Raw genomic sequence first — 27,971 nt, forward strand, 5'->3', positions numbered from 1 at the left:
TAACTAAATTCATCCTATGATAACGCCAACACTAATCTATTGTATATTTTCTTTCCCTATTACAGTTTCATAAACTACCAATAACCTGTGTCTGTCTGGTTGCAAGTGGAGCTGGGGAACGTTCCTAATGAACGCCGGCCGGTCTGTCTCCCCGTGGAAGTGAACCAGGTAGGCCATGATGTCCTGCTTACGCTGCCTAGCTAACTCTTGTTCCTGTAAAGCCTTATCGTAGTGGAGAACGTTCCTGCCTGGCTTAGCCCTACAGTGAGAGAGGTTTGTATGAACCCCCGACCCAAGCAAGTCGATGGTAGATGAGAAAGAGTATTTGGTAGATGGTTAGTGAAACAGAAAGGATGAGGAATAATAGCGACTGCCACCCTCAACTGCATGCAAAGAGGTATAATAGTCAACAGAGTGGATTCAAAGATAAGCATAGAGTCATTCAACAGTGACACATACTCTGAATTCCAAGAGACAAGCTATTCAAATGAATTGTGATAAACCATTCCTTTGAACTTCTGGTTATCTAATGGTCTGCGATCAAAGTTGCTCTAAGCATGTCAGGAATTTGAAACAGCATTCCACTTTTGAAACTGCTGTATCGGATTTAGTTCTGCTGATCTTGGCTTGGTTCAGGGTGACTAGTCACATTATATTTGACAAGTTTGGAAGAAGCAAAGTCAAATTACAGGCAGTATGAGAAAGGAAATTCATTATGGAAAGGGTCGACTCGAGATGATGAGCAAAAGCAGAATAAAAGCAAAGATGAAGATTCATAAGTTGTTACAGGAATGGGTAAACCCTAGGCCTAACATTTATGCAAATCCATACACTCATGGTACACCAACATCTTGATTATTTCTTCAGCACAGTGGCAGCTTTTGTTCAAACTAAATGTCTACATCAACAAATGAGGTGTAACAAGGGTGCAACTAAGATGTGCACATAAGCAGGTTTTTGAATATGTGGCCTACCAAAGGAAAGACTTTCAGATGTGGGTTTTGCAGGGGGGTCAACTGAATCAATTTAAGGTGATAATTTGGATCAACTTGTGCCTCAAGGACAATGATAAAAATACTGTAATGCTCTTTTTCATCAACAAACCATGAAAATGGCAGACAGATTTACCGTTTAATTTTCTAGCTTTCTATGAAAAGCATTCCATAATCTGCCTTTTTTTTTATCTGCTACCCTACATTAACCTATTATTAACCCTGAAACTAAATCTCACTAAATGACACTAAATTCCAGTTCACCCTAAATAAAACACGGTTCTAGAGAAAATTGCCACAGAAACTAAAACCTGTACTCACTTTTTCTGAGCTGCTCTGATTTGTTCCAACTCAAACGTTGTGTAAGGCCGGCCTGTCCTCGTGCCGGGCATGCCCTTGGATTCAGGTAATGATGCTAGGGGCCTGAACATCAGTAGGAAAACAATAACGAGAAAGGTTCCTTTTACTTGTGTGTTAAATGGTAATAAAGGCCTGTCCTTAAAACAATGCCACTGCCGTGCAATTGAATTGAGCTTGGTCTTACTCTTAACGCTGAGCTTAACAGTCAAACTAAATGCATCTTAAGTGTAGCTTGCCGGAAATAACATTCAAGCAGTCCAATGCTTTTCAGCGTTGTCAAATATTCGCGCCAATTTCACTCCAGTTTGCCCCAATTTTGGATTGAGTTCGGCACGGCAATGGTACGGCATGTAGAACAGTGCCGTGCCACCGCCGTTTGGAATGACAATAGCACAACAGACCCTGTCAATTAGCCAAAGGATGGTGCTATGCCAAACTTCATTTGCTGAGCATAGCATTTAGAGCAAGCCTAACTTAAATCTTTGTAATTTTCTCAAAGGTGTTTCACTCACAATTCAAATTTCTGTCGAATCGCAAGTTTGTTTTTTTGTTGTTGAACTTTTCATGAGTATACATGTATAACCGAGCCTGAAGTTATAAGTGGTCGATTTGAGGCAAACTCTTAGTGGATTGGTGTTTAGTGATATCTTTTTATAGATTCTTGGGTCTACTTACGGTTGCGGCGTCATGTCCAGCGGTCTGTCACATGAGATACAGTTGAATTTCTGCATCAGTTGCCTGTTAAACAAGACAATAAAACACCAATACTGAAAGAGAGACACCTGTAACGTCTGTACGATGATCAACAGTGAACAAGAGTTGAAGGATTTGGTCAAAGAAAGCCTATCAGCTTTGCTATTCACTTTGCCTTGAAATACAAAATGCAAAAGTATTACTTATAACCCTAACTCCCTAGCACGGTTTACTAGGAACCATACCCATCCTGGCAAATTCCAACACCATATGGGAAACTGCACACACATATTTCTGACTTTGATTCTGGAGGTGTGCCAACCCAATGTAAAAGACTGTCAGTTTAGGGGTACTGTACCCATGTTGGAATCCTGACAGATTCCAACAAAACATGCTGTGGGGGTTTGATGGGTTGAGTTCTGTAAGGGTTAATGAAACTTAATACATATGACCAAGCTCAGGTTTATTCCTCTCACAGATTTGTGAAAAATCTGTTGGAAATTGCTCATGCTTTCCAAGTAAGCTTGTGAATTTTTCCTGCAATCCCTTGGACAACACTGAGTACACATCGTCAATAAAGTTACGTTAGTGAAGGGTAAAACCCAATAATAAATGTTCAGAGAATGTCACACCACAAGGTGTATCTACACATTTCTACCAAACGTAACGATGCTCACTTTCTGAATCCAGCCGCGTCGTCTTGCGTGGTGTCCACTTCCACCTTACGGACCAGCTTAGCACCTACTGACTTGATGCGGTTATCTAGGTAGGACTTGAGGGGATCCAGTTCCATCCGGTCCAGCTTGTTGTCAATGTCTAGCTTCATCTCGCTGACGGCCTCCTGCCATGCCGAGCGCTGGGTTTGACAAGACCAACCGGAGAGAATGTCAACTGTGCAATGAAGGCACGTTATCGAAGCTCTCCAAAACAAAAATGTTACTTTGAGAATTTCTCCTTGCTTATGAATTATGAAAGTGGCCTCCGGTGATTAGTGAAGTAATTTAAAACCCCTTTCTGAGACTAAAGGCTTTGTTTCAGAAGTCCCAAAATCACATGAAAAAAATGTTCTTAAAGTTGCGTTCCCCCTGCTCTTCATCAAAGTGGGATTTTTTTCTAGCAATAAATGTTCAACTTCTTTCGTTTTATTTCAACCAAAAAGCGCTCCTTTTTAACTCTTTTGGATGTCTGCAACCCTCTGAAAAAAAAAGGTTTTTGTTTTGGACTCAAACAGATCCGCTTTGTGAGCAGACTGGCTCCCGGTCCATACATTATCGATACTGATTGTGGGGCGGGAACCAGCCTACCCCGCGAGAACGGAATTATTGTCTGGCAGCCAATAATTTAAATTATAAAGTAATAATTCAATGAACTAAACATGGGCTGATTTTTTTCGTATAATTGTAAAGTAATAATTAAATGAACTAAACATGGGCTGATTTTTTTCGGTTGATGTCTCATTCAAAAGTGAATGACTTTTGTAAAGTCAGAAATATAGCATTAGAAAAGGAATCTATTTTCTGGGATAAAACTCGAAAATAGCAGGGGGGAACGCAACTTTAAGCCAGTATTACATGCTGAGATTGATTTCTGCTCCTCTTTTTGAAACTTCATTTATCGTTTATATCTAACGTTGACAAATTGTTTTTATGAAACAATTTATCATTTATCTTATGTTGACAAATTGTTTAATTCAATCTCTTCACTTCAATAATGCTAGAAATTATTTTTCAGGGCATCATTCCAAAAGAAAATTACGGACATTTCTTAAATAAAAGAAATATATATAACCACACTGTAGGAATGTCTTCTGATATCAACAATTTGAATTCCTGTAGTTAACTCATTAAGTCGTTGTTTATCACAACAGACCTATTCTTGCATAGCTGGAAAGGTACAGCCATCATTTTTTTTACAAAGAGAATAAGTTAGAGATTTTTTACTTCTGTGAAACTGTGCAGATATGACATCATTCATAATGAGGTAAGTCAACAGAGAATGAATCATTGAAATTCTCCACTTACATGGCCAGACAGTTTATCCAGGACGTCGTTGAGATTGCGCGACAGTTCGTCCACCGTTCCCTGGAAATGCGTGGTGCTGACTTTGTTCTCCAGCGCTCGCTTGTCTGCTTTCTGTAAACCGAACAGGAAATTAGAGAAACGTGGTTTAAACAATCTTAAATTTCAACCATCCATTAAAATGCCAGCTTAATGGGAATTTCAAAGTAACCATGGTAACAGTGATATTGAGTAATAGCACTTAAAGGGAATATACAACATTTGCAAATATCGAAAAACAAAACTACCAATTTTTTTACGAAATACCTTACTAGGATGTTGGTAAATGACAGTCTAAAGCATCCTGTAAAATTATGGCACCATGTGTGAAGTCCTTTTCAAGAAAAGTGGTATTTGTATAAATTTCCAACGGTGGTCGGCCGACCACCGTTGGAAAAACCTAACTACTTTCAACTACTGCTCCAAATTTCCCTTTTTTTTCAGTCCAAATTTTGTTTGCTATTGGTTACATGTTCTTGAACGGGTGCAGGCCAGTTAGACTGATTCCATTACCTTACAATTTTCCGGCATCTATAAATTGATCCATTTCATCTTTAGTGGAGTCAGGGAACCAGACTACTTGAACATTTTTGGTTTTCTTGGTTTTTTAAAGTATTTTTAAACACAAAACTTCAAACATGTCAGTGTAACAATATTTGATCTGTTATACTAACCCCTCAAAATAGTTCATTTCCGAAAATTACAGCAAAAGCCAATGATGTACATTCCCTTTAAAAACAGATTAACTGGTATGTGTGCCTTAACTAAACGTGAAGTCTTCAGACTGACACGCTAGCATATGGCTAATTGATATTAAAATCCAATTACATATCTGAGTGACATTTGGCGATTCATTCCCAATTATTGAATTTTATTATTAGTAATTTGAAGCACTTTCCTGTAGACGGATTAATTGGAGTTGGCACCAGAGTCCCCTTTGAAGATTGCAAATACCGGGAGGTAGGCCTACCGCGGTACAATGGGCAATATGTGAGTGATTGTTTCATTTGTACAAATGCTTCCAATGTATGCTCTGATTATTAGCTGAATCCAATTAAATATATCAATTCGGTTCTTAAATAAAACGGCAATTTGTCATTCTGATGCTAACAAGGAAATGTGTTTTGTCCATATGTTATCAGTTGTGGTTCTATGGAAATCGGGGCCTAAAACTGAAGTTACTACATGTATTTAGAGCACCCAACTTTTTTTTTTAATATGAATTTTTTTTTTTAATGTATAGCAAAATAATCAAGTTCTGAATTATCTATAAAAATAGGGACATCTGAAAGACTTGGGGATTCTTTTATAACTTCTAAAAAAAAGGAGTGAATAATTTCAGATGCAATTCTTGTAAATGTTCATAAAACTTCAAAATATAATTTTATAAATGTAATTTTGAGGGGGAGGGGATAAATTTTCATGTACAAAATACAAAGTAAAGATAATGACTACATAAAATTGTGGTGGGTCTTTGAACTATAAATTTTAAACGAGCACAACAATCATGCAAACGTACCACATCGATCTCCATAATGACATGCTCTTTGTCAGCCTTGTTCTCTTGTAGTCTGTCAACAAAAGTGTACAGTGCCTGGAAGAAAAAAACAAGTCAGGTTAGTTTGTTGTCACTAAATGTCAGTAGATATTTTCGTTCGATGTCTCGTTCAAAACTGAAAAACTTTTATATTGTTAGGAAAACAGCAATAGAAAAACCAAAAATCTATTTTTTGAGATGAAACTTGAAAATAGGAGAGGGAATGATCTTTAAGTATGGTCCTTGTACACAGTGTCCATTGAGTGTTGAAGAACTGTTCTGCTTTTAGAGGGACATTTAAGCATAATTCTGTAAATAATTTTGTGGACCATACTCACATCGATATGTTTCTGTTTGCTGTTATGCTCATCCACAAGCTGCACACACGTGTGGTTGAGTTTATCCACCTCGGCCTGTAGCTGAAGAATTAACTTCTGCATGTTGGTGATTACTTCACTATCCTAATGATCAAAGACCATGACAAACAACAATCAGAACACCGATAAAGCAGTTGAACAAGTTGAAACAAGCTGTTGTCAACTTCTTGGGCACTACCAGCATGCATTTACTAAAGCCTGACTAAAAAATACACAGCACATGTACAGTTTCACAATGCCTATGACCCGATTGGCTAAATGTAGCATAGACTTTGTGCAATAAATTTATTGTGACGAATATGCCCAAGTAAAGGTAGAGTACATCATTTGTGCATTTTTTTTGTTTGAAGCAACAAAAGTGCTGAAAATCTAAAGAAGGGTACTTAATAACAACTTAAACCTGATGACATGCTCTTTACAGGGTGAGTAAAAAAAACACGAAACCCAAATGTTGGGACCATTGTTTTAGTGAAGTTCTGCATGGAGCACTTTTAAAATCTAGGATATGAAAGCCCCGTTTATAAGCTTTGTTTTAGTACAAGAATCATTCAAATCACTCATGTACTTTTCAAGTTACGGAATTTTAAACACAACCACCGTTTTAAGGTTCTGTCCACGGATCACAAAAAAGTTCGGTGTTCTTTCAGCAAAACGAAAACAAATCACATACGGATGTGTGTGAATTGTTTTCGTTTTGCTGAAAGAACGCACACCTTTTTTGTGATCCGTGGACAGAACTTTAAAACGGTGGTTGTATTTAATACTCCCATTACTTAAAAAGAACATGAGTGATTTGAATGATTATTGTACTAAAAGAAAGCTTTTGAATTGGGCTTTCATGTCCTAGATTTTGAAAGTGCTACATGCAGAACTTCAATAAAACAATAGTCCCGACATTTGGGTTTCATTGTTTTTTTTACTCACCCTGTACATCAGTTAATTGCTGCAATTTATTCCATGCTCAAAAAGTTGAGCATCAAAGTTTTGGCAACAGGTTTGATATTCCATTCAATTCTAAGCAGTTGTGATGCTAGAAATTAGGATACAATACACCAATGACACAAGCATGCAAAATACCAACATAACATTTACTTCTTCGCCAATGTCACCAAAAAAATACAGCCAAAAAGGACGGGACACCCAACATCAAAGCCTACCAAATCCCCTCCCGACCCCTGTGTCTGCTCTACTTCATGCAGCCTGTGGGCGGAGTCTAGCATCCCCATAGACGCCTGGGCTTCAAGCTGTTTGCCCTGGCTGTCTAGTCTCCACTCAAGGTGTCCCAATCGGGAAGTGACCTTGCCGAGCTGCTTGCCCAGCTCCTGGCTCAGGCCCTGCGAGTGGCCCTCTAGTTGGTCTTGGAACTGAGAGTGCATGCTGTCAAACTGGTGATGGTGAGTGGTGAAGATGGTGGTAGTGGTGGTGGTGAAAAGGTCAGGGTGGTGATTAGCGTGGAAAGCAAAGAGAGAGTGAGACTAGCGCAGTGAAACTTAGTTCCGAGCAGAGTAAACACATTGATAAACTGAAATAAGATTATTACTGGTTTTAGTCAGCATTTGTTTTTGTTTTAAAAAATACTTAGGATGATTGAAGATCAAGAATTTGTTTGCTTACAAGGGAGACATTCTGTTGCTGATAGTATTTTCCCATAAATCAAGATTTACGAATCGGAAATGCAAAAGGACTCCAACAATTTCAAATAGTCTTCTTAGGTGGACCTTTGCTAATTGATTAACTATCAACAGATCAATGCATCACAAACGAGTCAAATCAAGTTGACAGTTAGCTTCTACGTCTGCTGGGGCAATGCAAATTGTCTCCTTGCAGGTGTTGAATAATGAATGGTTTGTGTCAACGCGTTACTTGAAAGCCTTGTTTAGACACTTTGTGAATGAGTCAATCAGGAGTCTTATCACAAAGTCTGGTCATAACAGCGCAGAGTAAGGTTTTCATTAAATCTCATTTGAATAAGTTGTCACTTGACTTATTACTGCATGCTTGTCTTATGATTGCATTCTGAGAACTTGAAAAGGTTCTGACATCAGGAGATACTACCGGTATCTCGGTTGCAGTAACTTTACGTTCAGATCCAATTTTTCTCCATTTGACTGCCTTAAGCCTGGTTCACACTTCATGCGAATGCGACCGAATTTGGCGTCATGAAACATTCGCTGCGAAATTCACCCGAGTTGAAATATGTTCAACTTTTACGAATTCACAGCGGGAATACTTGCCACAACGTCACAAATTCGCGTTCGCTTTCGCGCAGAGTATGAACCGGGCTTTAAAGGTCGTTTCGTTGCAACCTTTAACCTTTCTACCAATATCCACTAACCCTGGCAGTGGACACAGTGCTCCCTACAGGCAGGTTTTTAGCCATGGCTACTATATCAGCAGCCAGGTCGGCCTGGGTTTGGGCCAGCTCGTCCCTGAGCTGCTGGACGTCCCGCTGGGAGGCGGGGACCATCTGGGATTGCTCACTGATCCAACGGTCGAGCTGGTCCATCTGTGGGAGGGAGATAGTATGGGCAAAGGGAATAGAGGGTGTGAGGGGTAAGGAGAGGGGTGTGGGGAGGGGGTTAATGTGGGGTGTATATGGTCAGACGATATGGGTTTGGGGTGAGGTGGGTAGGTAGTAGGTGCAGGGGTTAGGTGAGAGGGGTATACAGGGCAAGGGCGTAAGGTACAGGGTATGGTTGGGTCAGTTATGGGGAAATGGAAAAAGGGGTATGGGGTGTTGAAGTGTGAGGGATATGCATTGTGAAGGGTGGAATGCGGTTAATTCAGATATTAAAAGGTTATTATTGAAAGAATCTTATCAGCTTTTAAATTCAGGAAGAGTGAGAATCAAGCCAATTGCTGTACAAATCTCTCCTCTTCTGTATATTTCAGATGATTGTTATGGTGGGTTTCAGTCTTGTTTCATATTATATTTCTTACGAAATACAGCTCATAAATGCAACAGTGAATCCAAAGTTCAATCAATCTGTTTCTTGAAACAAAGTGGAGTTCCCATTGGCCTTGTTGTACAGCATGCAAAAGTTTCAGTAACTATTCAAGAATACTTTGGGAGTTTGATTAAGCCTGCAAATGGTTTTGAAAGAAAGTAGTTGATTGCGGGATTATCATTCCAGTAAAAAGTTGAGAAATGGAGGAACGATATAAAGCGAAATATGGAAATATTAGTTCACCTCAATCTGCAAGAGAAAGTGTATTAAAAGGTGCAATGGAGTTTATTTGCTAGAACCCTTGTTAAAAAAAATTAATTTCAATGCAAGTGCAGCATGATGATATGATCAAATGCAAATTTTTTGGGGGGCAAGATGTGTGTATGCTATAGTGTGCTCAGCAAAAATTAAGTCTCTTTGAAGTAAAATGCCTGCAGTGCTCAAAGCGATGCTAATTCACACACTAAAACAAGTTAAATCGAAGAAGTTATGATTAATTTTTTGATCCACAAATGTCACCAGTACTAGCCTTTTGTACTGATATTCATTTGTTGTCCGTCTATTACCTTGTCTCTTCCCTCTTTGAGCGAGTCCAGTCCTTCCTTCAGTTCCTCCAGCATCCTTGTCAAGTCTTCTGGAACATCCTTCTTCTCACCCAGCAGTTTCTTGACATCATCCAAGTCCAACTTGCTGTTCATCAGCTCCTGTTATGGGACACCAGGGAGTCAAAGTTAAGGTTGCATTCTCCGTCCTCTTCAACAAATGAAATTTTCTTTTCAAAATAAATTTTCAACCATGTTTTATCCTAATCAAAATCCTCACTTTATCGCTTTTGTGGACATCTGCAACCCTCTGAAAAGTTTTGTGTGTGTGTTTTGACACAAACAGATCCACTCTTTGTGAGCAGACGTGGGACGGGAACCAGCCTACCCTGCAATGAAATATGACTCTCCATCAGTGTATTTACAATGTCTGAGAACCATCACGTAGAGAGAAAAAAAGAACATCCCGAGAAGCAGGAATAATTGTGTGTTACCTCTAACGTTTTGACTCTGTTCTCCACAGAATCATGTTTTCCTTTCAGTTCACCGATGTCTTTCAGAATGCGTTGTATCTCCATGGAGGGATGGGCGGCTGAGCCTGGACGGGAAGGGGGGTTGGATGGAGGACCTGGACTCGGTGTCTGTGATAGAATGGACAGGTCACAAACATGCACAAGAACTATGATGCAAAGTTGTAATCAAGTCATCACAAGTCTTCACAAGTCAATCACAAGATGTCACAAGTCATCACCAGTCATTACAAAGTCAATCACAAATCCTCACAAGTCAATCACAAGTCAATCACAAATCCTCACAAGTCATCACAAGTCAATCACAAATCCTCACAAGTCAATCACAAGTCAATTACAAGTCAATCACAAGTCCTCACAAGTCAATCACAAGTCATCATAAGTCGTTACAAGACATTGTAAGTCAATCACAAGTCCTCACAAGTCAATCACAAGTCCTCACAAGTCAATCACAAGTCATCACAAGTCATCATAAGATATCACAAGTCATCACAAGTCATGAGTCGTCAATCACATCGTAGTCAAGTGACTAGCTATTCCAACAAACTGTTAGAAAGGCAATCCTTTGCCATTGTTCATCCTCTGCCACTTGTGACCCGACTTGTGATTCGACTTTGGCCGACTTGCGAATTAATTTGAGATAGAATTTCCATATTCCACAATCAAAAGTGTAATTTACAAAAGAAAGAAATAGTGACTTGATTTTCATCCTAACACTTTCATATTCTTCAAAATCCACAAGGGGTGTGGAGGATTTGGCAGGATTACATGTAAAGAAGGTATACAGAAAAAAACAATTTTATACGATTTTCATTACGACAGAAACTTGTTGAAATTTGAGTTTGTTCATGTTGTTTGGTTATGTCACAATGCACTTTTTCTGACAAGCTTGTTTATTAGCAAAAGTCAAATTTGAACCACTTCAACAGCTCAACAGATGTTTGTTGTTGAAGTTTGTTGAAATTGACACGCAGAGAACAGCTGGCTTTGGTGTCAGATATTTTTCCACAATTTAGGTGTTTTGCTCGTTTGCCAAATTTGTTTTAACAAATTCCTGGTGTGAGTGTCGATCAAGTGTGTAACCAAGAGATTGGCTCTAACTTTACAAGTTTAAAAACAGAAACTTACCCTGGTTTGTGAATATGAACTTTTCGTTGGCATCGTTTGTACATTGGAAGTCTAGAAACAACAGAAAATGACAGTGAATTTAGTAACTTTCACACAATAGATGTACTACCGCTATGCCAAATAATTTGTAATTTTTTTTTAAAAGGCAACAGCGGAAAGATTCCCATATCTGGCCATCACTTGTCACCCTGTGCACAAACCCTATTGGACTGGTCTGAAAATTTTTAAGTGTTTTCTCGGTAAAAATTCAAATTTTTCCCTGCTAATTTCTGTACTATTTTATTTGGGGGATTCTTAGGGGGAATAAAATAAAAATTTGAAAATGTCGACAAACATTTTTGCTTATCACAAGAATGTCGCGGGGAAGCACCGTTGGCTTAAAAATCTGCAACAATTTTAGGTCCCTTCCCATAAAAACAGTTCCCGCATAAGCAATAAACCGGACACAACAAAACACAAAAAAAATAAAAACTGTGGGGATATTGTCCAACGTTACGGTGCTTGACTCATGTGCAGTGGTATGGGTTCGAACCCTGACAGGGAACATGGGGTGCTTGTGTTCTTGGGCAAGACATTGTACAACAATTGCCTCTCTCCACCCTGGACTATAAATGGGTACCTGTGAGCGCAGAGACCAGATTGCGCTAATCTCGAGCTGCGCTAGAAAAATGGTCTCATGGCCTGACGAACAGGGGTAATAATCTTGAAACACTTTGAGACCTTTGGTGTAAAGTGCTATACAAGGGCCACATTAATATAATACTTACATCTGTCATAGCCATAGTCTGCATAGCGTGGTCGTACACCGATATAGGCTCTCTGTGTATTCCCTTCAGTGCGTCCTCCATAGCTGGCCATGTGACAATGATATCTAACGGCGGTAGAGTGTTCATTTTGTTGTTCAAATCATTCTGAATTACAAACCAAAATTGAAAGAAATTAGAAAGGGTACACAAACATCTCAATGTTGTCAAACTGAAATTGTTTCATATTTACTTTAATTATGAAGTTCTAAAAGAAATTGACATTGCTCTACCTAATTTGTCGATGTCCTTGTCAACAATGGTCAAGAATTTTGTATTTTCTCATTTCAGATAATTTGGAAAGTAAATTTATGCATAATTAAATGCAGTGACTCAATCAGAAGTGTTCATTGAACGAAAACCATAATTTACCTAATTGTTTTTAAGTTTCACTTAATTGCAAAATATGTCTTAAAAGTCATCAAATTTGCAGAAAATTTAAAAAAATGTAATATTTAAACAGTTGTACAACGATGTTACAAAACCTCTGCAAATGTATTTCACTCAAATAAAACAACTCAAAAATACTTTTTTGCATTTTTAATTAACCTTTCCCCAAAAATATTCCGGTGCGGACTGTTCTGGACTTGGTCATCTTTGGTTTGTGTACGTTTCTCACTATGGTTTGACCCATGCTACATTGTTCCATGGTCACCTGACTAAAAGTACTGATCTGATTGGTTAATGTGCACTGTTTGATTGACCAATAATCTTACAATGATCTTCTGAAGTTCGTCCATCTTGTCCTTGTTGGCTGTGGAGTTCTCCAGCTTTTGTAGCCTCTCATTGAATCGTTCCTCATTAGCGCTAATCTGAAATGCAAGCACGTCAATCAGTTATGTACATACACAGAGCTGGGGGTAATATCATAGCAGGCAAGGAAAGGGTAGGGCAATACTGATTGATTGGCTTATCAGCTCATATCACCTTTGCAGGTGTTAGCAAATAATAAAAACTTACATGTACCACATGCAGAGATTGTGATTGATTCCAATTTCAACATATCATCACTATCAAAACTGAGTTTGAATTTGCTTTTTTGCAGTCATGTCATTACAAGTAGTTATAATTCATCTGAAAGAGATGTATCCACTAAAGAATTATAAAAAAAATTTGGGCCGTTTAAATCTGCAAGTCAGTAAGAAGGTATCACATTTGCTATCAACTCACAATCTATTCAACAGAATTTTGAAAAAGATGTTATAAAATATTTGAAGTGTTAAGATATTAAACCTGTTCATGGTTATCAGTGCCATCTTGGCCAGGGGGGAGGGGGGGGGGGGGGGGAATTGATGCACATCTCTGCACTAGCAAGCGCGATCACCGCGTTATCAGCTCAATTTGCTTATTTGCTTTGAGCCGTGATTCACGCTCACTAGCACTGTGCCACCCATCAATTTTGCCCGCTGGCCAAGATGGCATCAATAACCATGAACGAGTCTATTGAAACCCAGACATTCTCCATAAATGAATGAAATCATAATTCACCTTGTTTAGTCTGTCTTTTAGGTTTGCTATTTCGCTGCTGAACCCATCCACGTGTTCCCTCAGTGCTGACATCTCTCCTAACAAGTCTTCTACCATACTCATGAGCTGAAATAAAGCGCAATCCAAATAAGTTGAGTCAATTAGTCAACTGGCTCAAAATACCAGAACTTGGACCACTGGAATCAAAATGACAAATCCAGCATCACAGACAACTCCGATTTTTTTTGGTACTTTAAGAGCTCAATGAATAAACCTGACCATGTATTTTTCATATCTAATAAACCCCATTGTCCAGTAATGGCCAATTAAATTACAGACTAGGAGTTTTGGATCATTTCTCTGAATCACTGATTAGATATCATGGTTAATTGGCTATGTCAGAGACATTAGAGTTTCTTCCATAATGCTGGAATTGCTCAAAAGGTTTAATCATTGGTCTAGTGCTCTCTGTCTGAAAATAACCAGCAGTATTTACAATAAAACCAATATGAACAATTTCAAATGCTCAATTTGTTGACACATTCAACAAAACTAAAACATGTTTTTGAATAAAATGAATAAATCACCCATACAACTTTGAAGTAACCGGAAAAAAGAAATACCAATCTTTACAAGACTTCATTCAGTGTTTTCCAATTTTAATGGCATAAGTTTGAAGGGAAAAACATAGAAATCAGCTGATCCGAGGACAACTTGCATGCGTGATAAATGTGTTTTAAGTAATGTTTTAATTAATGTTGGTTTGATTTACAATGTATTTCACATGAACAAGAATTTCCTAAATGCATCACTAGATATTATTCTTTTGAATTAAAATGTCACTTCTTTTTCCTTTTAGCAATGCAGGGGTTGATTTATGTGAATAATTTTGAGACAAATGTAAATCCTGTACTCTGGTAGATTTTAATCTACAATTTTAACAATTGTTTTAAGTTTCGATCCACTAAGTGACTTTTCAAAATGAAACAAAACACTTAGGCTTAACAGTTCCATAAATAGAGAAAGTCATGCTGTAAGACAAAAGAAATCCTGTTTCCATGAATTAATCAGAGTGTGTAATCAATGCATGATCATGAATTCAATTCAAACAGTTTAGAAATCGGATCCTGGCCAACCCAGTCAAGTTTATGTGGTACGGGGAGTTATATTACCCCATTTATCAAACAGACTGCCCAAATGAATCAATTCAAAGCAGTCATTTGTCTTGAGAAACAAAAGAACACATGACACTTCTTCTCAACTACAAGGACCTTTGTCCACTCTTACAATACACTCGGTTTTAGATTACACAAAAGTACAATTCAGGGGAGTCAAGTACATGATATTAATGTAAACAATGACAGCTTTTGCACACAAACAAGGTGTCACGTTGGTCAAATATTTGGTCATTCAAAGACACCTGTACAATGAGTTCACGCTAATCTATCAAGTTGAATTGCTGTCAAGGGCCAAATGAAAACAGTCATAGGCATGTTTCCATCAGATCAAATTTCTGCAGTAATATTTTTCATGCTTTCTGGGGAAAAAATACACTTCTTCTTGTCAAATTCTTTAAACAAAAAATGATTAAAAACACTTCAGCTGATCTAAATTTTAATGCCAAATTTACAAAATGATCATCAGTTTAAATTTGAACATACAAAATTCGAATCAAAATTCTTACTAGCTTAAAATTGAGGAATATTGTATATAAATGGAACTGAAAACCTCACGATTCATTCGGTGGATTGTTAGATTGGTTTGTTGGTATTTTTTTTATCACAAGTCTAAACTGATACTACAAAACCTGTATGTGTTTACATGTGTCCCCAGATGTAAATATGTACAAATCGTTTCTTTAAAAAAAAAATTAATATGACAGAACATAAGCAACCAAATATGTAACACTGCATCAAAGTAAGTTAGAAGACCCAAGTTCAAAAAAATCACTGGGAAAAGAATCTGTAACAGAAACAATTCTTGAATAAACACTGAAGTAAACTTTATGCGATTGCCGATTTAATAGTAAAGAATGGAACTGTTTCAGTTTCATCCTAAGCTATAAATAACCAACAAGTACTTGTGCAGATAAATCATTTGAGCATCAACCCCTGTTTGCCATGGCAACACTCGGAGTGCAGACAACAAAACACTAATCACTAATTTTCCAAACAGGTGCTTCTCAACTTCAAATGATTGATAACTTCAACTGTTATGATTAATTCAAAAGAAACAAACAGTAATTTGCTTTATCATTTCACAGGTAAAATGTAACAAAAAATTTTTTTTTAATTGTTTTTTAAACGACTTAGGCATACGTGTAATTGAAAAAGAGTCTCAAAATCTCTGGCATAATGTGTCTTTTTATAATTTAATTACAAAAACAACTTTATTTCATTTATTCATCCTGAATACATTCTCACACTTCAGGATTCTGGGCGGGAATTATTTACGCTGCATCAACGCTCATCCCTGCTAAAAGGCAAATTCATCAGTTTTTCAACATGCCACCCCACTGTCAATTTCACAGGGATGACGGGGCTCCTCCGGAAAAAAAATCCTGAAAAAATTATTTCTATTTTTTTTCTTCTGAACAGCTTGAAGATTAATATGATTAAAGCTATAGTCCATCATTTGTAATTAGTGCATTTTGTTCGTTTGAAGCAACAAAAGTGTTCAAAATCTAATGAAGGATACTGAACAACTTACTTGATGAAGTTTCAGCTCAGTTTCAGCTTCATATTCCGAGAAAAACAGCATTCTACAATCTCAATTTAAAATCAAAAGTTGCTAAATCATGTTTCGAATTGTTTTGAATTGCAGCTTTACGCGATGGTGCGCACTGATCCAACGAATTATAGCAACCGCGCGCCTGTGCATCGTTCCAATGCTTGTGCGCGCTGCGCCGAATAACAAAACGAAAAACTAATTTAAATTTTCCTACGGTGCTTCTTAAGAAGCACCGTTGGAAATGCCTTCTTTCGTTGATTTCTTCAAAATGAGAGCTTGCCAGAAAGGATAATTTCACAGGGAGTTTAGTCCCCTTACTATCTTTCAACCAGTATGTTTCTCAACAATAATTACGCCGGGTACTTTTTTGGATAGCTGCAAATGATGGACTCGGGCTTTAAAGATGTAAGGAAATTAAAGGCATTTAAAATTAATCTAATTGTAACCTCTATTAAATACTAAAAATGTTGATATTGATACATGTACTATATATGTATTTACCGGTACCTATGCAGAGAAGTTTTTTTAATAAGTAATAAATAAGATTAAGAATTCCCTTAAATATTTTTTTTTAAATAAAAATACCTGAAGATAAATAACTGCTATGTCCTCTGCGACATACATGTACGGTATGGACAATTTGTTAACAAAATACATGTATAGGCTATATGAAGGTCTAAAATGGAAGGTTTTTTTACATTAGTGGGATTTTACAAGCTTGTATTACAATCTTCCCCTATGCCATAAGAAATAATCCTCAGTATTAACTGTAAATGTCAGGGTCATCTAAAGGTTCATCTGGTAAAGGCAATATCCAGTCGGCATCAAGGAAATGAAGAAAATTCAAGCTGGGAAAACCTGTGGTACTACAGTTCTACTACTGAACCTTGTGTTCAGATCCCTGTAATTAATTGAATTTGATTGCAGGTGGCTGAATGCAAGGGGTTTAAAAGCAGGCGTTTATTCACAAAAATCTTAGACAGGGCTAAGAGACATGGGCCTATGTATTCACTATTGATACATTAAATATTGATAGTTTTTAAAACGTAATATCTTAATATTGTAGCACTGTGTACTGTTATTGTCTTATTTCTGGGGGCCAATCAATAAAAAATTTACTTTTTCATACAAAATTTAGTTTTTCTGATAAGAAAAATAAATTGTTTTATTATACATGGACATCTGAATAAATCATCTGGGTTTAACAAAAAAAAATAATAATAATCTGAATCTAAGTTTCAGGTGAATCTAGGGTTTAGATTTTTTTATTTACATAAATTAATTGGAAAAACTGAAATAAGAAATTATGACTTGTCAGTTTGCAGTCGCAGAATATGACAACATAGGCCTAATTCATTGGAAAACAAAGAAATTGAGTGTGTTTGGACTTTAATCTATATTACTATTTTATAAAATTGCTCATTGTCAGTTTCGTAACTTTTAAGAACGTGAGTCCTAATCCACAGTGACTACTTTGTGGGTCCATTTTGTGGCTTTAAAAGATTACCTGGATGATTAATCCAGTTTCATACTCCTCCACATTTGTATGCCAGAAAAAAATTACATCACTTGTGTAGAGCTGTAAGCTGGATTAGCACTAAACCCATTAAACTAGAGTGGCAATGCTGTCATTATTAAGAATAGACCTCTATCCGAACAGAAAACAAGATTGCACTCGCAATACTTCAATGCTCTGGCAAATGACTGGGTGTGACATTTCCATTAAGCCAAGCAGAGAGACCTAGCTGTAAACACTCTGACTGACGGTCAAATAGACGTTTGGGAATTTACACACAAATGGATTCCCTGCCATGGAAACGCAGAAACAGGTCAACTGACACTGGTGGTTTTTTTATGCCTGTAGTGTAAGCCTGTTCTGTTTACTGCAATTTTGGCATGTAAATTGTAATAATAGGCACTGCAACCTTTTGCAAAGTATGAAAGACATACCCTTCCAGTTTTTAAGCCACTTTAATACAGAATTATACAAAGTTGCTGTTTCACAATGGCAAAAAAAAGACAGCTCTTTAAGATTTACATTGTAGTTTCGAGTTTGAATAATAATTATAAATTAGCACATCTTCCTCTAAAAACTCCATTTTTTTTTGAATTTCAAATCTGATATGAAACCACTCTTTTATGCTACTAACTATCATTATTAGTGGAAATTTTAAATTTTATTTCCATAGGGTTGTGCTCAACATTTTCCAAACTACTAATGACTCCCGCAATCCCAAGTTTCCTTATAACCTACCCTGGCATGATGATTGATGAATTTTGGTACATGTTTTGAACCACGAGCAAATCCATCTAGCCTACTTGTGACAATAACATTTTGCCTCTAAATAGGAGTTGTGACATTTGGTAGACATTGAAATGTCTCCTTAATGTCCGGTGTCTCTCTAAGGTATAACTAATGACGAAAAAAATGTCTCCTTAAGGCACATTAATGGATATTGCACATTAACCACAAAATTAATCACCAATTTTCTCTATTTCTTCCAAGTTGCGCACACAAAGTACGAACGACCCGTGTTTCCTTTATCTGCGTTGCTAACATAAAATGTTTCCTACAATTGATCTCAGTCTTTCAATGCAATGTTTAATGCATTGATTCTCTCACTGCCAAATCTATACACCCATTCAGCTCGGATGAAAACAAACACCCTTATTCAACAATACAGCACTTCACCAGCAGCCCCAGCAGGTTCTATATTGTGTGACTTGCGGCAAGAAACCCACACAATAACGCACTGGTCGACAGTTCAGCTCATTCTTAATAAATAATTCATTACAAGTCAATACTACAGTTGCCCTATAAAGTCATTTTGTGTTTTCAACTATCGCTGTGTAGCCTACATGTTCCTGTAGAACTGCACTTTTTTTTAGGGGGGAAGACAAAGAACTAAGCTTACAGGGGAAAAGGATCAAGAGAGGTTACTTCGGGGGGGGGGGGGGGGGGAGGAGGCTTCTAGGGCTTTAAAAGTAAAAGAAAATTGCCTCATTTGAGAACACTGTCACAGCAGGGGGGGGGGGGGGGGTGCAGCGCTCCCTATGCATCCCCCAGATCTGCAACTGTAATATTGCCTGTTCTTATTATTGCCTGTTTTGGCAGAAGACTAGATTTTGCACTCAAGAAACCTCATTCTCTTTCACTTTGCAAATTAAGCTTTAAATTGTACATAGTCTCAAAAAGAAACTCAGCCAAATTGGAAGCACCTTGGAACATTTGACTGGACCACTGTACGTACTTGTTTCAATTTTTTTAAATTTTTCAATTTGAATTTCCTAACGTTACGGTAAATGTACATTGTAACTAGTACTACTAGTAGTAGCCTAATTTCTTAATCACATCTTTAAGATTTAATCATCCAAGTGAAATGTTTAATGAGAAAAACAAAGGTAAAATGAGATGTATTTTATATTGGGGTTTTTTAGTATGTCATATTTAATCAGTTGGAGAGCCCTTCGACAGAAACCATGTTTCTTTTGGGTAATCCAGCGGAAGCCAGTTGAATATGGTATGTTTTGTCGAAAATGTTAATGTGTATTTCTTTGTATTTAATGTTATTGTTTGTTGTAACAAAGGTATTCTGAAAAATGAAATAATTGAAATGAAAATTCAAATGAAATAAAAAGAGAGGTACCTTCTAATTCTAGAAGCAGTTTTTTGCAGAGATATCCGATATAAATTAATTAACTCATTTCACTTTGTTTAATCATGGGTTTAAAACCGTACCTCCCTAGGGGGTATGCAAAATCGTATTAAAATTGGAGGATTCAGGACTGTTAGGGTTAGACGAGAGGTAGGCTAGATTTTAAATGTCACATTAATTTATTTAAATGTTTTTGAAAGAAATTATTTATTTTAATAAGAGTGAGAAAGTTATAATTCATGTTTTTGAAAGAAATTATTTATATTAATAAGAGTGAGAAAGTTATAATTCAGTTTTAAATACTTGCTATCTTTTCTTCTTGAAAGTTTTGAGAAAGAAGCAAAGTATTCTTCACCTTTGATACACCATCCTCGTTTGCCGATGCCTTCTTCTGTAGCTGCATCAACTGCCACATCTCCGACATGGGTTTCATTCCTTCCGTCGATCGGGCCCGCTGCATCAAATTCTCGTTGGACGGCAGTGAATTCAGCGCCTCAATCTGCGATTCCAACCTCGACACTTTGTGTTCCAAGTCCTGAACTTCCTTGTTCGTGGAAGATGCAGCGCTGTGCACTCGACTCAAGTCGCTTTTGCTCTTTTCTACGCCTCCTTTACCGATGTCCGAACTTCCGGGTCGGGCGGCGGGGGCCGCTGCTGCCGCCGCCGAAGCCAGCAGCTCTGCCCGGTCGGACTCTTTGAGTTCGGCCCGCACATCACCGAGCTTCAAGTTTTCTACGATCGCTACCAAAAGTGTCCGCAAACCCTTGTAATTCACGATTTCCGGGGTCCCCAGCGACAGATCCACCAGCTCCAGAAGACTTACGGACCCGGCCATTTCATCAACTGGACTCTGTAATTTTTACTAAAACTGAAAAGGGAAACACGAAAGTATTTTCACCGCTGTTTATTCCTCATGATCGTAACTTTCGTGTGTATCGCAATGACACATAGCGCCCCACAGAATCTCTGCACTAAACACATGTACACACAAGGCACTAGGGCCAGGGAATTCCGTTAGCAACGGTGACATCACTTGTAAATATTCTTCCGCAACTCAGAAATATATTTTTGCCCCGAAGACCGAAATATTACCAATATCATTTACAAATTTGGATTTGTGGTTTGGCAATAAGACCTTAAAGTACGTTTTTAACCTGTTATTAGTTAAAATCATCCAAAATTTTGAGATATTACATGCTACAGTCGAAGTACTTCTTAGCAACCATTGCAAAATTTGCATACAGGAAAACCCGATAACCTTTGACCTTTGATAATCTGAGACAAGATGGCGGCTTCCATGGTTCTGAAATTTATCGTGTGGGCTTGAGTGAATTTCATCGTAATTTTTTGGTCTCCTTGGTAATGATAAGTTTTAAAATAACATAGGTAGATAATGTTTTATTTATTGCAAACCTTGTAAGACAGAGATATAAAGATTACTTTTGTTCAGAGGGACTTTGTCAGTGAAATATGATGTGGTGTCGGAAATGGACGATGTACCGTATCGTTTGTTATGCCGTATCGTATGTTGCTAACTCGCACCCAATCATCTCGTTCCCAAGTCAACTCGTACCAGTGTCAACTCGTACCAAGCTTAACTCGGGCTAAATTGAACCATGGTTGAACTCGTACCGAGTCAACTGGTAGTCCGAGTAACTTGGACCCAACTTATCGCCAATTTTAACATTTTGACATGTCTGGCGATATCGCCAGACCATGTCCAAATGTTAAAAAAGGCGATAAGTTGGGTCCAAGTTACTCGGACTAGTCAACTGGCAGGTTGATGTGTATTAGCTCTTGCTGCTTGCGCTTAAGTTCATGTTCTTTGAATTTTGTGAGGATTTTTTTGTTATGTCAATTATGATGAGGATACGATCGACGATTACGGATTAGGCCTATGATGCCTACTGAAACTTTGGCGATCAGGTACATGCCTGGTTCTATCTAGTAGGTTTAAGTATAAGGGAACAAAATCCACTTTTAATAAAAGGCAGTGGATATTTTGCCGGAGACGGCAAACCTTTAGTAAACGTTAGTTTGCCGGATATGCCCTGAACATGCGCAGTTACTGTTTTTTTGTACTTAAACATTTTCCGGTGACAAATTTTAGTCTGGCTCCATGCCAATATTATCGTTGTAACCTCGTATTCACAAGATGGGATTCAGACCATTTTATAATTTCGGACTTTATTTCCCTTTTAAAAAAAATCCTCCAGAGCCACAAATCTGAAAAAGAAAATGTAATACTCTGCAATAAAATGTTTGAGACATGTTACAATAATAAAAGAAGAATATTCTTATTTATTTGGGGATGGGAAAAAAAACTTAAAAATGTGGCGGGAATCGGGATCCAACCCGAGTCATCCCACTCACTAGAGCCTTTGCTTAACCACTACACCAAACATGCAAACAACTTTTGGGGGGAATTTAATACATCTTATAATTCAGCCCTATCTTAAAGAGTACAGCGCCCTCTGTTGATATGGATTGCCGCCGGCAAACCTTTAGTAAACGTTAGTTTGACGTCATTACCTCCGGCAAAATATCCACTATCTAATAAAAAAAAAAATGTTGATTTAATGTGATTGAAACATAACAGGGGCCCTTCACTACACGATCGATGAAAATTTAGTGTGTTTTCTTCAGCATATCCATATCATATGAAGTAAAGATTGAAATTTACATGTTCAAATCGGCTGAAAAAAGGGGCAACAAATAGGCGTTCTTGCTGTTGTGTTAATTCCTTGTTTTCTTTTAAAAGAACCACAAATTTTGTGTTTAACAATATTAATTTCTGACATTGTGACATTGCAAATTTGTGTTGGGCTGTGTTAATTAGAAGTGGTAAAATTTTAAAATTGAAATGTTTGAAGATCCCATTGGAACAAGTGGATCTCGGTAGAAAAAATGCAAATTTCTTTGCTAATAATATATCAAATTCATTCATTTTTCATTTTTCTCTATTCTTGCAGTCCATGACATCATGGCAACCATCAAGTTTCTGCGCAGTGCCATCTATCATCTGTCAGCCAGCAGATTGCCTGCCACGAGGACGGTTCTACAACAGTCGGCACTCCAGACTAAAATCATCGTGGTATGAATGAAAATAAGTCAAAAGGTCCATACTGTGAACATTACACCCTCAGAACATTGCTTCATCAGTGTGAAGAGTACTTGATGGAATTGTTAATGTTGCATTCCGTGAATCCAGTCGACACAACAAGTCCGTCACAAGTCATCCAGTCTGAAGTCACATGACAAGCTTTTCAAACTTATGATGGCGATGTTATAGTATACCCCAACTATGTCATCATCCCAGACTGGGGCCTTGAGTGCAGAAAAACTTGCAAAACTAAACCATGCCAACTTTTTAGCCATCAAAATTTTCCAATCCATAATTTTCATGAGGCAAAGACAAGGTCCTCAGTATTTCACCAGCCAAGTTTGAGGTCTGAATTCAGTATTTAAAGGAGGCTTTTTTTCAACATTGTGCACCTGAGATTGAAGCCAAGTGATTTCAATTTGAAGCCTAAGACTAGACTGGTATGTCCTACTTTTGAGAAGATTGACCATTCAGTAGTTGGCTGTTACTGCAAGTTAGTTTTTTTTAAATTTCTTTCACAAAGGGCCCAGCCTGTCACAGTGCACAGATACACACATGCCAGCAGAGACGTGCTGAAATAGGCCGAGGGAACATCCATCCCAGCAAACTGGAGAAGAGTTCACTCGCCATCTCCAAAACTCTCTTTGAAGAGGCCACCCTTGCAGAAGTCAACAAAGAAACTTTCAGGAAGGTGAGATGAACTTGTGTTTCGAAAAAAAAAAAAATTTCATGTTAAGTTTTGCCAATGATAAAAGTCCTGTTCGGATCAAAATGTGAGGCCCGCTAACTGGTTTTTTTATATTTTTCATTTCATGTTGTGTAACTTGTGTATCTTGGTCTAAATTCAACCTGAAAAACACACAAAACCAAGTGAAATTTTATGGAAAATTGATTTAGTGTCTCCAAATTCTTAAAATTTTAACATGCAGAGTTTGAAAAACCAAACGATGGAGTTATATTAAGTCCATTGCAAGTCAGCCACAAGTCAAGTCAATCATGGTTTATTTAATCATGTCACGGAGTTACGAATGAATGACTCAAAATTGACTTGTGATGATGCCAAACAAACTTGTTATAGACCTAGACATCTCAAAAACAAGCAACTTCTTTTTAATTACTCATCTTTCAAATGAAATACATGTTGTTCAAAATAAAACAGTTTCCTGAAATTAAGCATTCCGTGATTACAACATCCGATCGTTGTGTGGCATGGTCTATGTCCTAGGTTGTCAAGACATTTACAGAGTACGACAAGCGTCGCCGTGGGCACATCCAGTTCATTGAGACAGCCCTGCGCTACATGAAAGACTTCCGAGTGGAGAAAGACGTCGATGCCTACAATGCCTTGCTGGACGTCTTTCCCAAGGGGAAGTACGTCCCAGAGAATGTGATCCAGTCCATATACAATCACTTCCCTGAGCAGCAGATATGTGCAATCAAGGTGCTACAGATGATGGAAGATAATAGTAAGTGGTTGCATACTTGAACTCATTCTCCTGGCAACTTTATGTGATGCAGTTTTTCAAAATCAGGGTGGCATGGGTAGTGCAGTGAGTAAAAGCACTCGCCTCTTACAGCTGTGGCCTGGGACCCATTCCCTGCTCAAGTCGTATGTGAGTAGAGTTGTTCGTTGCTTCTCTCCTGTGCCAGGAAGTTTTTTTTTGTGGTTCTCTGGTTGTCCTCCCCCCGCAAAAATCAACACTTTCGATCTGACTGCTCCGTGGTCAGACATGTAATGGGTCATATGGTGGCTGTCTAAGGCACCTTTACATGCCTCCGTCTCGACCATGGGGCCAATTTCACGGTGCTGCTAAGCACAAAAATTTGCCAAGCACAAAAAAAGTCTGGCTTGTAAAAGTAGGTTACCAGCCAAAACTCCACGTGATGTATATTGCTAGTGATTAGTATTCAGCTGTTGTTTGCTTAGCATGAAAATAACATGGACTTTTTGGCTGATAACCTGCTTCTATAAGCCAGCAAATTTTTGTGCTTAGCTGCGCCGTGAAATTGGGCCGATGATCATGTTGTAGGCTGCTTCCTTTGCAATTACTTCTGCTGCAAAGTAAGGACAATTAGCTCCCAAATTTATTTTGAGAACTATTTAGTTGTCAATAATTAGTGGTTCCAATATAATGAAAGTTGCTACTTTTTACTTCACAATTCTTGGAGTCCATAGGCACTCGGCTAGGAATTGGTAGCTTACTAAGAACTTCAAGAATGGATCTTTTGATGTCTCAAAGAACTTAAATATTATTTCCTTCTGTGTTGCAATATTACTCAGTTTGTCCACTTCTTTTTTTGTAATCCTTCAGCTGTGCTGCCCAACAATGAAACCAAAGATATCCTCATCTCAGTCTTCGGCAAGCGGGCCCACCCAGTCAAGAAGTACCAGCGCCTGATGTACTGGTTCCCCAAGTTCCGCAACATCAACCCCTTCCCACTGCCCAAGGAGCTCCCCACAGAACCCACAAAGTTGTCTGAGATTGGTCTGAAGCGAATAGCAGAGTATGAAGCTGAGTTGAAAGTGTACTATGTAAGTAGAGGTGTTGTTTGACCTGTACAGCTTTGGGTATGTTAACCTTTTAGCACATGAATTAAATTGAATTACTTTGTATTTCCGTGAATCAAGAAAACCCTGGAGTGCTTGGGCAGTTTGGGATGGTGTGAGGAGAAACAGGCAGGGTGGTTTGGGGGGATACCAAGGCTAAAGCGTCAACCCACTTTGGTTCCAAAGATTCTTGTTTGAAGAATTTTTGTAAAACAATTTTAAGAGTGTCAGGGCTGTAATGGTAGGCCATAAGGAGTCTGGCTGCTAGTAAATCACAAGTAGGCTTACGCATCTGGGCCGGACTTCATGGCTCTGCTAACCACAGAATTATGTGCTTACGATCACATTTTGTGCTAACTGCACTAGCGAAAAATTCTGTGCTAACCCTGTAAGCACAGAATCCTTATAGTTACGGGATAAACAGATTGTGGTCGAAAAGATGATGAGGATGTTGGCAGATGCAAAATTCTCCAGAAAAATCTACCGACCCTTAAAGGAGTTGCCTTGAATCTCTTTCAGTTAAACGGAACCACGGCTGAGTCAGAGAATGCCGAGTTCATCGCTAACGCCCAGAGTCCCGAGCAACGCGAGCTACTGGCTGAGCATCCCCCTGTCAGACCGCTCTATGTAGAGGGCGCTTTCCATCTCTGGCTACGCAGTTCCAAACTGACCTATTTTGTACTCAGAGGTGACCCGTTTGCTTTGGGCGACGAAGGGGCATCAGATCAAGGTTTGTTCTGTTTTTATGTACAATTTGTACGTTTTGATGAAGGCGGAGTTATCTATTGATTCCATTATGTGACATAAATTGGTTGTTGAAAAAACTTCTAAGTTATCAATTTTCATTATAATGATGTCCTCATTACAAATGCATCACTGGAGGCAGAACCTGGGGGGGGGGGCATTGGTCCCCCCCCCCCACTTTTTCCACTGGGGGAATGGCTCCCTGTTCTTGGTAGGTCCCACAATAGGGTACTCTGTAAAAAGGGCGCCCCCTGTTGACGAATGAGGTTTAGCCCTCCCTATCCTATTCAGAAGTTGGTGTGTAATCTGACTTTTTGAATCTGAGAGAAAGACATGTACCGATAAGTGTAGAAAGTTCAGCTTTTTTTTTTTAAATTGACAGTCTCATCCATAAATTGTAACATATACCCAAAATGGAATATCATTTTGTGTATTTACAACAGGTTTAACACTTAATTTGAGTTAATACTCAATATTCTTTTATTTAATCATTCCGTGACATGACAGAAGTCAAATAATTTTCAACCAATTAATTAACCACCAACTTTAAACTTTTTGTTGCTTGGTTTTTCTGCAGATGTACCGCAGACGCACGCCGAGGGTCCAGTATTCGCCATGTGCATGACCAACAGTAACAGTCAGGAAACACTGCAATCCTGGATTAAGAACCTGCAGGAGGATAATCCCCACCTAGCAAGGATACCGGTCATCTTTAATCTCTTTAATCTCGGGGAATCAAGAACAGAGCCAGTGCGGAGTTTACCGACAGAGACACAGCTGATTGGAGACTCATGATATTTATGCCTCAATTAGCCAAAATCAAAATCTAGGTTTTAATTCTTGACTGAATTTAAAATCAATCTTATTGAATCGTTTTTTATTAAATCTAGGTCATTTTTTTTAATCTACCAAAATTTTCCTGCAGATAGACAAGGAGTTAAAAAAAAAAACCTAAAAAATATGGAAAACCTTACTTCTTGTCAGTTTAAAGATTAAATAGCCACCAAAATGACAAGCCTTGCTACACCTCCTGTTTTACATCACAAGGTTTTAGTTTAAAGATTTGCAGCAATAAAATCTGCTTATATATACTGCACTGTATCTTCAAAGCCATTTCACCTATGGCCTGGCACCCTTAACTAAAACTGGAGGCACCTACACGTTGATAAAAACGCTGTACGAAACCTGCAAAGGATTGTGGATGAACAAAATCTTAACAGACAGAACTCCAAATTTTCTTAAACTTTTCATTCTTTGCATCCAGATCGCCCAATCGGGGAATTTTAAATTTGAGCCTTTTACTGATTTAAGCCAAAACTACTTTAAAATTTGGTTCAGCTCGATTGCAACATGGAAGAGCGGTACGTTCGGTGTAGTGTTTTAAACCCATAAATACTAACGTGTAAATAACATTGACAATAAAATGGTGAAAATGTGTCAATTTGGTATATTGCATTTTCTTTACACAATGGAGTAGTATTTTGTCACGGGTGGCCTTTTTTTCACAGATGGCCTATTTTCACAGGTTGCCCTTGTGAAAAAAAAAGACTCATGAAAACATGGCGGGGCACTCCTAAAAAAAGGGCGCTGGTGAAAAAAAAACATGAAAAAGGGCGCTTGTCAAAAGGGCACTTTTTTAACGTACGTGGCGCAAACGTTAGTTTGTCCACCACCTATTGTCCCATGGTGTTAGGCCATAGCCCCTCCCCCCCCTCCCCGCCCGCCCCCTTATGCCCTCCCCACCTTATGCCCTCCC

At 38.2% G+C, this 27,971-nt stretch overlaps 2 protein-coding genes across 11 annotated transcripts in view; one reads left to right on the forward strand and one right to left on the reverse strand.

The window, feature by feature from the left end:
* The window catches only part of LOC119737130 (glutamine-rich protein 2-like), a 28,429-nt gene extending 7,457 nt beyond the window's left edge, over positions 1–20,972 (reverse strand). For 2 of the 5 annotated variants that reach the window (XM_038211239.1, XM_038211237.1), the window contains exons 1-15: positions 20,176–20,972; positions 13,456–13,560; positions 12,684–12,779; positions 11,932–12,075; positions 11,165–11,215; positions 10,001–10,147; positions 9,531–9,668; positions 8,352–8,522; positions 7,174–7,401; positions 5,978–6,100; positions 5,622–5,696; positions 4,067–4,177; positions 2,723–2,901; positions 2,028–2,090; positions 1,314–1,415 (exon numbers count right to left, since the gene is read on the reverse strand). In XM_038211239.1, coding sequence (XP_038067167.1) covers positions 1,314–1,415; positions 2,028–2,090; positions 2,723–2,901; positions 4,067–4,177; positions 5,622–5,696; positions 5,978–6,100; positions 7,174–7,401; positions 8,352–8,522; positions 9,531–9,668; positions 10,001–10,147; positions 11,165–11,215; positions 11,932–12,075; positions 12,684–12,779; positions 13,456–13,560; positions 20,176–20,655 — 2,213 coding nt within the window. In that variant the 5' untranslated portion in view covers positions 20,656–20,972. Of the gene's footprint in view, positions 1–85; positions 260–1,313; positions 1,416–2,027; positions 2,091–2,722; positions 2,902–4,066; positions 4,178–5,621; positions 5,697–5,977; positions 6,101–7,173; positions 7,402–8,351; positions 8,523–9,530; positions 9,669–10,000; positions 10,148–11,164; positions 11,216–11,931; positions 12,076–12,683; positions 12,780–13,455; positions 13,561–20,175 lie in introns of all 5 variants that reach the window. The other 3 variants (XM_038211235.1, XM_038211236.1, XM_038211240.1) reach the window with 3 other exon arrangements.
* Positions 66–27,663, forward strand: LOC119737131 (evolutionarily conserved signaling intermediate in Toll pathway, mitochondrial-like). Of its 6 annotated transcripts, none has more exons than XM_038211246.1 (7): positions 66–168; positions 22,793–22,914; positions 23,447–23,614; positions 24,149–24,389; positions 25,236–25,456; positions 25,991–26,201; positions 26,793–27,010. In XM_038211246.1, the coding sequence occupies exons 2-7, from the start codon at positions 22,804–22,806 to the stop codon at positions 27,008–27,010; spliced, it is 1,170 nt and encodes a 389-aa protein (XP_038067174.1). In that variant the 5' UTR covers positions 66–168; positions 22,793–22,803. The 6 variants fall into 6 exon arrangements, with proteins under 6 accessions (XP_038067174.1, XP_038067173.1, XP_038067170.1 ...); XM_038211245.1 differs by having other exon boundaries at positions 152–273; XM_038211242.1 differs by lacking the exon at positions 66–168 and adding an exon at positions 9,563–9,700.
* The last annotated feature ends 308 nt before the right edge of the window (positions 27,664–27,971 follow it).

This window comes from Patiria miniata, unplaced genomic scaffold (assembly GCF_015706575.1).
Source record: "Patiria miniata isolate m_02_andy unplaced genomic scaffold, ASM1570657v1 HiC_scaffold_3, whole genome shotgun sequence".
Lineage (NCBI taxonomy): Eukaryota > Metazoa > Echinodermata > Asteroidea > Valvatida > Asterinidae > Patiria > Patiria miniata.